This window comes from Cebidichthys violaceus, unplaced genomic scaffold (assembly GCF_023349555.1).
Source record: "Cebidichthys violaceus isolate CVI_PGR_0920_01 unplaced genomic scaffold, fCebVio1.0.p SCAF_5, whole genome shotgun sequence".
Classification (NCBI taxonomy): domain Eukaryota; kingdom Metazoa; phylum Chordata; class Actinopteri; order Perciformes; family Stichaeidae; genus Cebidichthys; species Cebidichthys violaceus.
Genome location: NW_027176705.1, coordinates 17269210 through 17281709, shown reverse-complemented (window position 1 = coordinate 17281709; position 12500 = coordinate 17269210). Strand labels below are relative to the sequence as shown.

The 12500-nt window shown below is 45.7% G+C and overlaps 1 protein-coding gene across 1 annotated transcript in view; it reads left to right on the top strand.

Annotated features, from left to right (window-relative positions):
- Positions 1–12500, top strand: part of LOC137887391 (tyrosine-protein kinase CSK) — a 36492-nt gene that overhangs the window by 12389 nt on the left and 11603 nt on the right. The window contains exons 2-4 of the mRNA XM_068730342.1: positions 7422–7505; positions 10343–10456; positions 11510–11622. Coding sequence (XP_068586443.1) covers positions 7491–7505; positions 10343–10456; positions 11510–11622 — 242 coding nt within the window. The 5' untranslated portion in view covers positions 7422–7490. The remainder of the gene's footprint in view (positions 1–7421; positions 7506–10342; positions 10457–11509; positions 11623–12500) is intronic.

Here is a 12500-nt window from a genome sequence, read left to right as displayed (position 1 = left end):
GAGGATATAAATAGCCGGGCCTGGTCGAGTGTGTGCTGACACTGGAACCGCAGCGCAGGGAGCTCAAACAATAAGCCGCCGCCGCTCCCCTTCCTCCCCTTCCTCCCCTTCCTCCCCTCCCTCCCCTCCCTCCCCTCCCTCCCCTCCGCTTTCTCCAGTCCAGCGGCCTCCCGGAGGCTCAAGAGGGGAGGGGAGTTTCTCTCTTCCTTTCTTTCTCCCACTTCCTGCCTCCCTGCTTTTGTAATGTGTCACCCGCGGTGAGCCCGAGCCCGTCACTCGTTACGTCAGAGAGGCAGTCAGAAGTGCCGCCAGTCTTGCCCACCTGTCTGCCTGCGCCGGGAGAGGTCTCCCCGTCACGCTGCTCTATTTTTCATTTAGTAAGATACAGATGGGGGGGGGGGGGGGGGGGTGCGATTCTTTTTCTCTTGCTCAGTTCATAATTGCAGCAGGCCACCTCTGTGTTCACCTCTGTGTTCTTCTGTTGGTATCCCTGGTTGCATTCATGGTACATGTTAACACATTCATTGTGTTATTACTATGTAGTAAAGCGATCCAGTGTTATGTGTGCACTGGAGGTTGTTAGTTCAAACCTCCGAGCCATCTGGTGATCTTTAATCTCGCTTTCCCTCTCCTCCCAGAACGATTAACAGCGAGATACCCTTGAGCAAGGCACTTATCTCTAATCCCTCCAGTGCAGCTGCTGGTTGATGCTAGAAGCCTGTGGTTGTGTTGGGCAGCATTTATTTTTAATTTTTTTTTAAGTTGAATAAACGGTCCAAAGACCACAGCAACCTCAGCCCTGCGTTGGTCTTTCCTTCGGTGGCTGAGCCAAAGAGGAGAGCAGGAAACGGAGTTTCTGTGGCTCAGTGAAAACGCCACAGCAATAATACAAATACTGAAAGAAGGTGAAGATGACCAGATATGCTTCATGTGGCAGATGGCGGAGGCGTGCACACGGTCGGAATGATCGAGTGAGCCAGGCTCTCTCGACTTATTTTTGCTCCGCGATCGTCTCCTTTCATTATTTACCACCAGCTCTGTCCTGTCTGTCTGCTCCACTTGAGTGTTCAGAGTCTCTTCCATGCACCTGTCTGTACTCAACTACCCGCTAGAATCGATCCGCTCTCAAGTACCTGAGCCTTCTACACTTTATATTTAGTATGTTTCTCCTCTTCGCCGGTTTGAAATGTTTGAGTGACGTGGTTTATGTTTTAATTTCTCTCCAGCAAGGAAAGGAACATATTTTGAAGTTGCATATCTGCTCTTAACTGCTCATCGTCAGAATTCTTTGGCTAATGCACCGCGTGAAATACTAGGATCAAGGTACTTAATCATTACTACCATATAGATTAGAAAATACTGCCTTAAAGCCGAGCTGCTTAGCGATACGCAATTTAGCCTTCAATGGTCTAATGTACCCGCAAATGATAAGGGAACAGCTTGAGTGACACATTTCTATATCAGCGTATCTACTTAATATAGAATTAAGTTTAACCTGTATATTGTGTTGGGCGGCACTACAAAATAACCACCCTTATCTTTTGCTTAAGACATTTTAGATGTAATATATTCTCAAAATAAACATAAATCTATTGACAGACTAACGTCAAAATGTTGCTTTTACTGCCGACCCCACTAAACGGCAACATCCCAGTCTTCAGCAGCTTCAGCAGCTTCAGGCGTCTTCGGCTCTTTTACTCCAGTCTGTATGTATATGATATATAAGGGTTGTCTGAAAGAGAGCTGAACAACTAACAAGCCACAGACCTAGATGTGACCAGGTCTAAAGCGAGCGTGCATATGGAGCCTGCATTGAGAGGCGCTGAGGAAGAGGTCTCCCATCAAGATGACTCTGTCACTCTTTGTCTTTAAACAGCTGTGGTTAAAGATGTCCCCATCAGGTGTTTTAAGTCTGATCTGTTCTTATATTTACTTAAACGTTGATGGGACACTTTTGTCATGATGCAATTCGCTAGAGAGAGAAGACTCTGCAGTCTTTTGGACCCACTGCAAGACTCTGCCCACTCTGTGATACAACAGTACAATCAGAGTGGAGCTTCTCCCTCCAGCGACATGTACCCAGATCGCCTCCCATCGGGGCGTCGTTGTGGACATCTCTTCCATATCCAACCTTCTTCTGATGTTCTTGTAGAAGAACGCTGCTCGGCCTCGTTTGGACCCGGTGGAGAAACTGTACGGGGGTTTTTGCTTCACCCCTGCACTGATCAGGTACCGAATACAGACGCCACATTGTACCTCTTCGCTAAGAAGAGGTTTGAGTGGAATACTTAACAATGTCGAGATGTGGAGCATCAGCGGCAACGGGCGGAACATGCATGAGTCTAAATGAGATGAGCGAAGCGTCATCAGCCCCAAAACAAGAGTAAAGACCTTCACATCACTTTGTGCGACACAGTTTGCTGACTCGAGTTTCCTTATGTCATTTTCTTTATTTTTTTTTGTTTTTTTTATACCTGTGATGATAAACAAATGGGTCAAATGAAGTCATATTTGGGTTTTTTTCCACTTCTCCTATTCAGCTGCCACCCGTCGGCCGTGCACTACGCTGTGCTGTAACGGAGGCGTCCTTGTTGTCTGGTTTCTGTGTGTTCCACTTATCGTTAGACTTTCACTCACTGTTGGTTTGACCTGCTGCGTTTCCTTTGGTCGGGCTGTACTTGTCACTCATGACTCAACATGGTGACTGGAAACCAGGGCTTACGGTTTGAACAGCGGATTGGTCACATAGATGAAGGGTTTATCCTGTAATTAAGAGGAAGCGGTGCGTCTGTATACATATTAAAATGTGAAACTGACGGGTAAAGACTAGTTGGTGACTGGCACTAAAATCTATTACCTCACTTTTGTCTGTATTTGCATATTTCCCAACCAGGGGTATCGTATTTGTTCGCCTCACATGTGTTCATCATTTGCTGTTGAAACAGGCCAGCTGTCAAGTCCTTCACATCCGGGGGAATGTGACGCCGCCACCAGTCATGTCTTGTTGACAGTTCCATGCTGTCTGCTCTGCAGAGCTTCCAGCACCGTGAGCGCTTTTTCGGTGAGCTTATGCTGTGTATTTGCATACCCAGTAGGTCACATTTCCATAATATTCCCCCGTTTCTTTTGCTCACGGTACACTCTGCCATATAAACTCTGTCGGTCCGGTGGCCATAGCTGCACTATACCTGAGATGCAGCCTTTTTAAGAGAGGAGACATTGATGGGATTATGACATGGTTAGAGATATGCAGTCAGTAAATGTGGTTATACAATACTGATAAACCTTTTACACAGGTTGACATCAGCCCAGTCTAACCACAGTCACGGAATTTAATCTATTGATTTTTAAGTGTGTAGCTCAGCAAGACTTTCAAGCCGTAACAAAGACACTCAGTTAGGTTTAGGACAAGCATCATGGTGAGGTTTCAAATAAGTACGCAAACTTTAGGGTTAGGCAACAAAACCATTTAGTTAGGTGTAAGAAAAACATCATGGCTTAGAATAAGTGCGTAAACTTAGGTTTTTCAGCCCTGACATGACGAGGCTTTGGTCAGATCGAGCGCTTCCTTCGTCACGTTGCCGTGGTGTGTGTGTGCGTACGGAGCTCTCTCTGCAGCATACAGAGCTCTTGTGTGGCCTAACTTGACTAACCAGACTCGGAATTTGATGGGAATGTTGTTTACTGCTCGATTTGATATAATGCCGTCTTTTGTTCGGTGTGATGGGAGCTGTTGTTTAACGGCGGGCTCAGTAATTTGAATTTCCCCCGGCACATTGAATGACATCCTGATTCAACAGTAGACTTTTATAAGGTCCGGTAGACGCTGCGTTAGCGGGACCGTGATCTGCGGATGGCCCCGGTCCTGCTTGGACCACACTTCCTGTTGACATAACCCGAGGCTTTTGACACCATGGTTTTGGACTCTGGCAACAGTCTCAGTCAAACACCAGACCCTCCGTGGTGATTTCCGTCAAAACGTCTATTTATGCAGGGAAAGCTGACAGAGCAACCATCAGCTCAACATTCACATGGTAGGTTTCCAGCACAAACAGCTAACAGGAGCTGGATTAGAGTGTACATTTTAAATGGTAGCCTGCTTCTATAGCAGGATTATGGAGATGGAATGCTCATAACTATAAAGAGACGGGTCTTCTCCGTCGCCATGGAACTGGGAGGCTGATTTGTGAAATTGTCAGTGGGTGGTTTAAGCTTTTATTAGACAGACTTGGTTTCGTGGAAGTGCTCACAGTTATGAATCGTGTGCTAGTACTCTGTTGTGTGTACTATCACAGAATGAGGTCTCATCTAGTGTCAGCGTGGTCCAAACAAAGAACATCTACAGGTAGCGAAGAGAAGCACATTGCATAATGAGCTGTTGTGATGGAACAAGAGGACTAGCAGAGACCTGAATGAACTACACAAACTCCAGCAGACCTTTCAAAGGAAACACATTTGTAATTGTCAAAGTTACCGTTTTATTCTCCATTCTTCTTCTCTGTACTTTGGTTTCACCCCCGATATGCGAGTGTAGCAGGACCCCTTCCTTCACTGCTGCCTCAGCGAGCTGAAGAGACGGCGCTGGTTTGTTTTCTACCACCTTTTGAGGAGTCCACAGCGAGGCCCGGGTGGCTCAGAGCAAAGACGCAGACCCGCCACAGGATGGCTCTTTCTTTAGCGTGGAACAGAGCGCCGCGTAGCTCCGGGAGTCTGGATGCTGGCGTAGAACGGAAAACAAAACATTGCTTTATTCTCAAAAGTATAATGAATATGCAGGGAATTATCTCCGAGGCACAATGCAGTGAAATATTAATGCGGTGTAACGAGATGATTAGTAGATGAGCAACAAGACCCCGAAGTCGCTCTCATCACTTTCATCTATTCATCAAAGCGGCTCCAGTGCAGCAGCAGACGTGGAGCACAAAGAGCCGCACGCATCCTCTAAGTAGAACACGACACCAGTTCTGATGAGAATGGCGCGCGGCACACAAACGGTAATAATATTATTATATTACCGTCATCCGGCAGAAGACACGGCTGCTGTTACGGCACCGTGTGTTGCCATGGCGCTGCCAGCAGCAGCTCCTGTTGCACAGTGACAGAAGATCAGGAGGAGAGGAGGAGGAAGCGACGCACCCGGTTAGGGTTAGTGTCGAGCGCTCGGCTAGTCCTGACCAACTCTAGCGCCGCAGCGAAAGAAAGTCAGGCCTCCGGATTCATTTCAGCAACAAATGAAACGCAACGCCCTGCAGGGCAACATTAGCCAGAAGTGCTCTGTATTCAATCGAAGCCAGGAGAAACATCATGGAGGGGTTTCAAGTAAGTACCGAACCTTAGGTTTAGGCAACAAAGTTGGGCCACTTAGTTGGGTTTAAGAGAAACATCAGCGTAGGGTTTCAAAGAAGTAAGTAAAGTTAAGTTTGGGCAACAAAAGCAATTAGTTAGGTTTAGGACAAACTTCATGTTTTGGCTAACAATAAGTACTAACCCTTAGGTTTAGGCAACTCATCCTAATGTTGGGTTTAAGAAAAACATCAGGGTTAGGGTTTTAAATATGTACATAAAGTTAAGTTTATGCAACAAAACCACTTTTATGGTTGGGCTTAGAATAACTATGCAAACTTTATTCATTTAGTTTAGTCAACAAATGACAGCGTTATTAGTTTTGGCAACAAAAAAATGCATTGCTCTGCAGGGCAACATCAACGGGAAACACTGTATTCAATCGATGCAAAACTAACACGCACACACACACACACACACACACACACACACACAGGTGAAGTAGCTTGCACCATTGCTAATTCTACTGTTTACACGGCAGGCAGACAGACAGAGTCACTGCTGTGGTAGTAACGCTCCAGAGACGTGAAGCCCTGTTTAAAGAGATGTACACTGTTGTGCGGTGTCTTGGTGTCTGATAAGACTTCCTGCTTTTGTGTTTTATCTTCTCACTGGTAACTGTAGCAACTCTCCCAAATGCACGTAGCACCTCTCTTTCTTTTCTTTGTTTTGGCACGGTGCCGTTGTTGCTCTTAACACATTACACAATGCAGTAGCTCGACACCTGGCAGGGGAGCATCCACGCCTTCTTTCTCAGCGCCAAAACATGGAGGGCATCACAATGCATTCATTATCAGCACAGGCGCTGCAACCGTATTCTTCTTCTCCGTGAGAAAGTGTGCACGGCGCTCTACGGTCCACCGAAGACAATTGAGTTAAAGCAGAACTCTTTTCACTCGCAGCCTTTACTGAGCAGTGAGAGGCCGAAGCTCTGGAATGGCATGCTGGAGAGAGATAAGACTCTGTCTGTCTGTCTGTCTGTCTGTCTGTCTGTCTGTCTGTCTCACACTCACTCTCTCAGTGGCTGCTGGCTGGTACCGCTCGGTTCCAGCAGTGCTGCTCTAACAGCGTTAAAGTTCGGCAGAGGGAAAAGAAGCGGGTTCCCTCTGGGTGCAGCTCGGCCTTGGGTATTTTTGGCTCAGTGTCCACGTACAGATCTGCAGCGGTCTGCAATTAGGCCGTTTCCTGTTTGAGCGCGGGACACGGCGGCGCTGTGAAGCTCGGCCATGGATGCTCTCGGGGAGCGTGCTAGCCAGGCCGTCTGAAGGAGGCGCATCATTCTGAGGGCTCTAAAATGACACAGCTGCTTGGCATGTGGGAGAGCAACGGGCTCGCTCAGTGGACAGAATGTTACTTTCCATGAAAAGGACTTAATCAAAGTGAGCACTTATTTATTGCGTCCACCTCAGGAGTGCAGGGGGAATCGAAGAGAATGTTAAAGAACACATTTTTAGCCGGGATCATTGCGTTATGAATTAAACTCAAGTAGTCCAGAGTAGCCTCAGTCACTCTGGACAACTGAAGGCTCCTCCCACCTCTACAAAGCACTGGAACATATGCGTCAGCCACTTCCTCCCCCTCTCTCTCGCCTCCCTCCCCGTTTTTCAACTTCCTGTTCTCTCGGCTGGTCTGATGTGAGAAGCTTTGAATGGAAGCATTCTGCTGTGGGGGGGGGGGGCACATTCAGTTAATGTTACACCTCTAAACAGCTGATTTACCACCTTTTTTAAGGTCCGTGTGGCGGCTAAGAGATGTACAAATACACACTTTGGGTATTATATATCCATATCTGTGTTACAGATAAAATGTATTCATTTTGTGATCCGTACATTCATTCTTATTGAACTACAATCATAAAAACGTGTATGATATTCATATGCAGTTGAGTGGGAAGCAGGCTGTTGCTGTCTTGACTTATACACTTGTCAACATATTCAAATGTGGACCATTGTCATAGGAGGTCTTATGATTCTAGAACAATGGCCACAAGTCAGAGGACGTCTTACATGTGTCCTGTGGACTCCAGCGGGTGTTGGTTGCATTTCTAATGCTTTACTTTATGTATTTTTTTGTTTCAGCTCTGATGGTACCAGCTGAACACTGACCGCTACCGGCCCGAGGACACCTGCTGCCCAGTTCCCTTCATCATGTCTGGGATGCACGTAAGTACATCTCCCCCCCCCCCCCACAATCACCTACCCAGTGTTCAGGTTTACAGGTAGGCACACCCTCTCTACACTAGCAGTCGCTAACCGTCCCTGTTGACACGGAAGTGAGACGGTAAAGGGTAAACCACGGACGTAGCTACGACTAATGGTAATTAACCATCACCAATTAATCCGCTGATTTTTTTTTTACGATAAATGATTAAGTCTATAAAATGACGTAAAAAATAAGAACTTTCAATGTGACTTCTTTAAATGACTTGTTTTGTCAAACCAGCGTTTCAAAATCCAAAGTTATTGAGTTTTGCTTCATTCAATCAATTATCAAACTGTGAACTTGTTGTTTCAGCCGTATGTGGAAGGAATCTGCACTCGCACCAACGTGAGCGTGAGGCGCTGGCAGAAAGCCGGACCTGTAGCACATGGCTGCTGAGCTCAGTGTTTAGCGGTCTCACATTACATCATGACCGTCGCTGTGGTTTCACTAATGCTTCACAAGCGCTGGCTTCCGATCACTTTCCCTCCTGCTTCCTGCCTTCAGATGTCCTTATTGATCCCGGCCGTTTTTTAATCTGACGCACAACAGCGCTCCACTACAGTCGAGGAAACATTTTTCAAAAAGAATTTCAAAAAGGACAAAGCTGGATTCATTTTTACTACTAGACTTCTGAAGATTTCATGTTTTTGGTAGTAAATGCTAATTTCAACTAATAATAATTGATGGTGTGATGCCACAATCAATAATCATATCAGAATATTTCGGCCTAGTTGTGCCTTGAGACCCCGACGGAAAACCATTGATGCATTATGGGTTCAGTGTGACTCAAAGAATGGCAGCGTGTTTCTAGAACTAGATCAAGAGCTCACAGGATTTATTGGACCCGGACTGTTTTGAGCAGCAGCTCTGTGACCTGTTGCTAATCTTACCCACCTGTAAACCAGACCGTCAAGGATTCAGTAGGTGTTGTGCGTCTTTCACAATCTGGTGGAAAACAATCCTTGAGTAATAAACCAAACTGACATTTACAAATAAAGTGAAGTGAAGGGTAAGCCTATGTTTGATACAGAATATGTGATGCAGCTTCAGGTGAGATGCCGCCTGTGGTTTTCTTCTTTGTGTACTAGGCTACATCTTCAAATGACTAAAGATCCTCAAGGAAATATCCCCAGCAACACAATCTGTCCAGGAAAACAGTTTTCATAAAGTCCTTTTGTTGGAAGTTAATAACAGCTGAGAATTCAAGGGTGATTCTGTCTCGACATAACCGTGGAGTCGCAGCCGTCGCCAGTGGTCCACACTCATCACGCGGTACTGACCGAGGGCGCTCAGCGGTACCGTGCGTTGTGAGGAGTAGAGCGGCTCGTACGAGGACTCGCACCTGCTGCTTTGTACTCCGGCTCTCTCGTTTCGTCTCGTCCTCTCTAGCGCGGCGCGTTTGTGATCACGCTCGCCGTGCCGACGTAACGGCCGCAGACTGAACGCACAAAGCATCCTCATCCCAGCTGTCATTTCCATTCGTATTTTAAGCATGCCGCTGCCACGATTACATTATTCAGAGTGACTGACGATGAGCGCAGCTGGCCTTGTCGAGACATATTCAGAAAAGCAAATGTGATATAATGACTTTGTTTAAGATGAGCCAGAGAACAGGAGACGTCCCTCACAGACGGCACTGATTATTTTAGTCTTTACAAGTAAGATACTGCAAACCCACACAGGGGTTTTGAGGTTTTTTTAGATCTCTGCTCTGTTGTGTGATAGCCCCGCCCCTAAATCATCCCCTGCTTTATGGTCTTTATTCTCTAAATGGACCATAATGTACTAAATGAACATCATGCTGTGTTGAAGAAGACTGTAAACTAGAGATTGAGACCATAAACTCATGTTTACAATGTTTACTGAGGGAATAAATCAAGAGAGAAGTAGAGTCATTTTAGACTAGACTTCTATACAACCAGAGGAGTCGCCCCCTGGTGGACACTAGAGAGAAGTAGAGTCATTTTAGACTAGACTTCTATACAACCAGAGGAGTCGCCCCCTGGTGGACACTAGAGAGAAGTAGAGTCATTTTAGACTAGACTTCTATACAACCAGAGGAGTCGCCCCCTGGTGGACACTAGAGAGAAGTAGAGTCATTTTAGACTAGACTTCTATACAACCAGAGGAGTCGCCCCCTGCTGGACACTAGAGAGAAGTAGAGTCATTTTAGACTAGACTTCTATACAACCAGAGGAGTCGCCCCCTGCTGGACACTAGAGAGAATGCAGGTTGAAGGCACTTCCACAGTGGCTTCACTTAACAGACCCGGAGGTTGCCGCCTGCTGTTGTGCAGGTTTCCTTGTGCAATGTAAAAATAATCAGCCTGAACACACAGACATTGAAGGTATTCCAACCAGTCTATTGGTTTCACAGTTTGCTGTGCAGCCTGAAAACCTTTTTCCCCTTCTTCATCTCAACTGCAGTGCCTCTGTAGCTCCTGCTCTCTGCAGGGCAGTGCAGTCTCCTCAACCTTTTGTCAAGATTCACTCCACCACCCCGGGTTATATTCATCTCTCTAATCCGTGAAGTGGGTGGTGTTAGCATGCATATGCACAGAGGTGGATTATTGCCGGGGATCTGTGCATGCACTCAATTTCATTTTAAGATACTGTCACGTGTGTTTTGAAAATGCAGGCTGAAGTTTATAGTGGTACATATTACCACTATAACATTCCTCTAGCTATGTTAAATGTCTTTTCTTTCTTTTCTTCTTGCAATTAATTATAAATGATGGTGCTATGTGTGGGGAAAAAAATCTCAAAATGTTGGTTCTTCTCTGTCTTATGTGATGTAGGCACCATGGTCGACTGGCACAGAGTGTGTAGCCAAGTACAACTTCCAGACTGCCAACGAACAGGACCTGCCTTTCTGTAAAGGGGATTTACTGACCATCATCGGAGCCACCAGGGTGTGTGTGTGTGTGTGTGTGTGTGTGTGTGTGTGTGTGTGTGTGTGTGTGTGTGTGTGTGTGTGTGTGTGTGTGTGTGTGTGTGTGTGTGTGTGTGTATATATATATATATATATATTTGTACTTCTTCATGAGGTGGTACAGTTAAGTATACAGGATGATAGGGCTCAGTTTCTGTTTCCCCAGTTAATGATCATGTTCTGAATACTGGAGAGAAAGGATTACAATCATGTCATCTTAAATCTGCAGAACTGTCAAAAAAGCAGCACCATTCTCAACCTATTAATCTAAATGAATTAAGGTCATGACACCTCCCATACCATACCCCCCCCCCCCCCCCCAATACCAGCACAGCTAAAGATGTCTCTTCCGTTCCTCATGTCCCACATTCTCTGTCATGTCTCTTCTAGCAGCTTGTATTATGGGCTGCTGGGTAAAAGGACAGCTGCTGCTGCTCCTAGCTTGAAACGGCCAACGCAGCAGTTTCATATAACTGATTCGTTTCAGCAAACAAGAACACTGAATAACTTGCGATCAATGCGTAATGTCTTATTTGGCCTCCAGTGTCTTTTATATTAATGACTCGTTAAGATTGCTGTTCTTATTTTTTGGTTTTTATTTTCACATTAAATTAATAGTTTATAGTTAGTGCACATATCCTAATACCATTAATAGATCAACTCTGTCATGCTGCTAACAGTCAGAGCAGCCAAATGTCCTGTAATCGACGAGCACGAAAACAAGAGCTGTATGATGCGGTACATCGGCAAAGAACCCGAGATCCCAGTGAACATCATGTCTACAACAACTGATGCCAATAAGTGGATTTAAGTATCCATTCTCCAGCTGCAGGAGTAGTGAGTGCTGCTTCACCTCTGCTGCCGCCTGTGTTTAGAGAGGGACACGAGGGACTTTAATGCTCCTCGCCCACAGGAGACAGACAGAGGAAGAGATACAAACTGTATTCATCCCCAGGGGGAAATTAGTTTAGGAGGAGGACCTCCAGCTTACCTCAGCTATCAGCACCAGTACTAAGGCTGTGTTGTGTTGCAGGATCCCAACTGGTACAGAGCGAGGAACACAGTGGGCAGAGAGGGCACCATCCCGGCCAACTATGTCCAGAAAAGGGAAGGAGTCAAGTCAGGAGGGAAGCTCAGTCTTATGCCGTAAGTACCACGGGGGTAGTGGAGGAGGAAACCCAAACTAACCGTGTCCGTGTGTCTTCAGTGTCTCATGTATTTGTTTAAAGACATACTCGCTCAAACAGTGTTTTGAATATTTTGGGCGATTTCTGTAGCATCATTTGTTGAAATTGGTAATCCATGATGCCACTTTTAAGCACATAATATGTCGATTTGCTGCAGTAATCACAATAACAATTTGAGCTTTGGTTATGTTTCTTCTACATCTTTGCCACATTATGCCCTCTTTCCTGTTTTAAGTGTGTGAACAAGTTGTCGTACGCCCCGTTCACTTCGGTTCCCTGCAGCGATGGAAAATGTAGTGTTGATTTCAAAAAGTGAGTTAAAGCATCATAAGATGGAAATTCCACCTCTTGCAGTCTTTCGGCTCGTGCTGCGTGTCTTCTCGCTTGTCTGCGTCTGGCTGCCACAGAGGACAGGACCAGCTGCACACTACGTTAGAATCAGGCTCTTTGAAACGGCAGCTATTTAAGAAAGAGGAAAAAACATAACGACGGGCATATGCAAATGAGGAGCGACGGGGAGGCCGAGAGCAAACGGGCTGCAGCGGTATCATCACACCACGATGAGAAGACGGGTTTATAGTTCAAGTGTTTCAGTTAAGAGGAAGTGTAGGATTATAAGACGAGGGTAGTCACTCTCACAGACGAGTGTTCCACCATCAACCGTATTCATAATAATGATAATAAACTATATTTATTTAGCACCTTTCATACAAGAAATACAGCCCAGGGTGCTTTACAATAAAAGAAGATAAACATAGAATGAGGTAATGGAGGTAATTTGAGACTTATTGAACGTAAAGTCTGAAACTTTGACGTCTTGTGCATTTAATATTATAA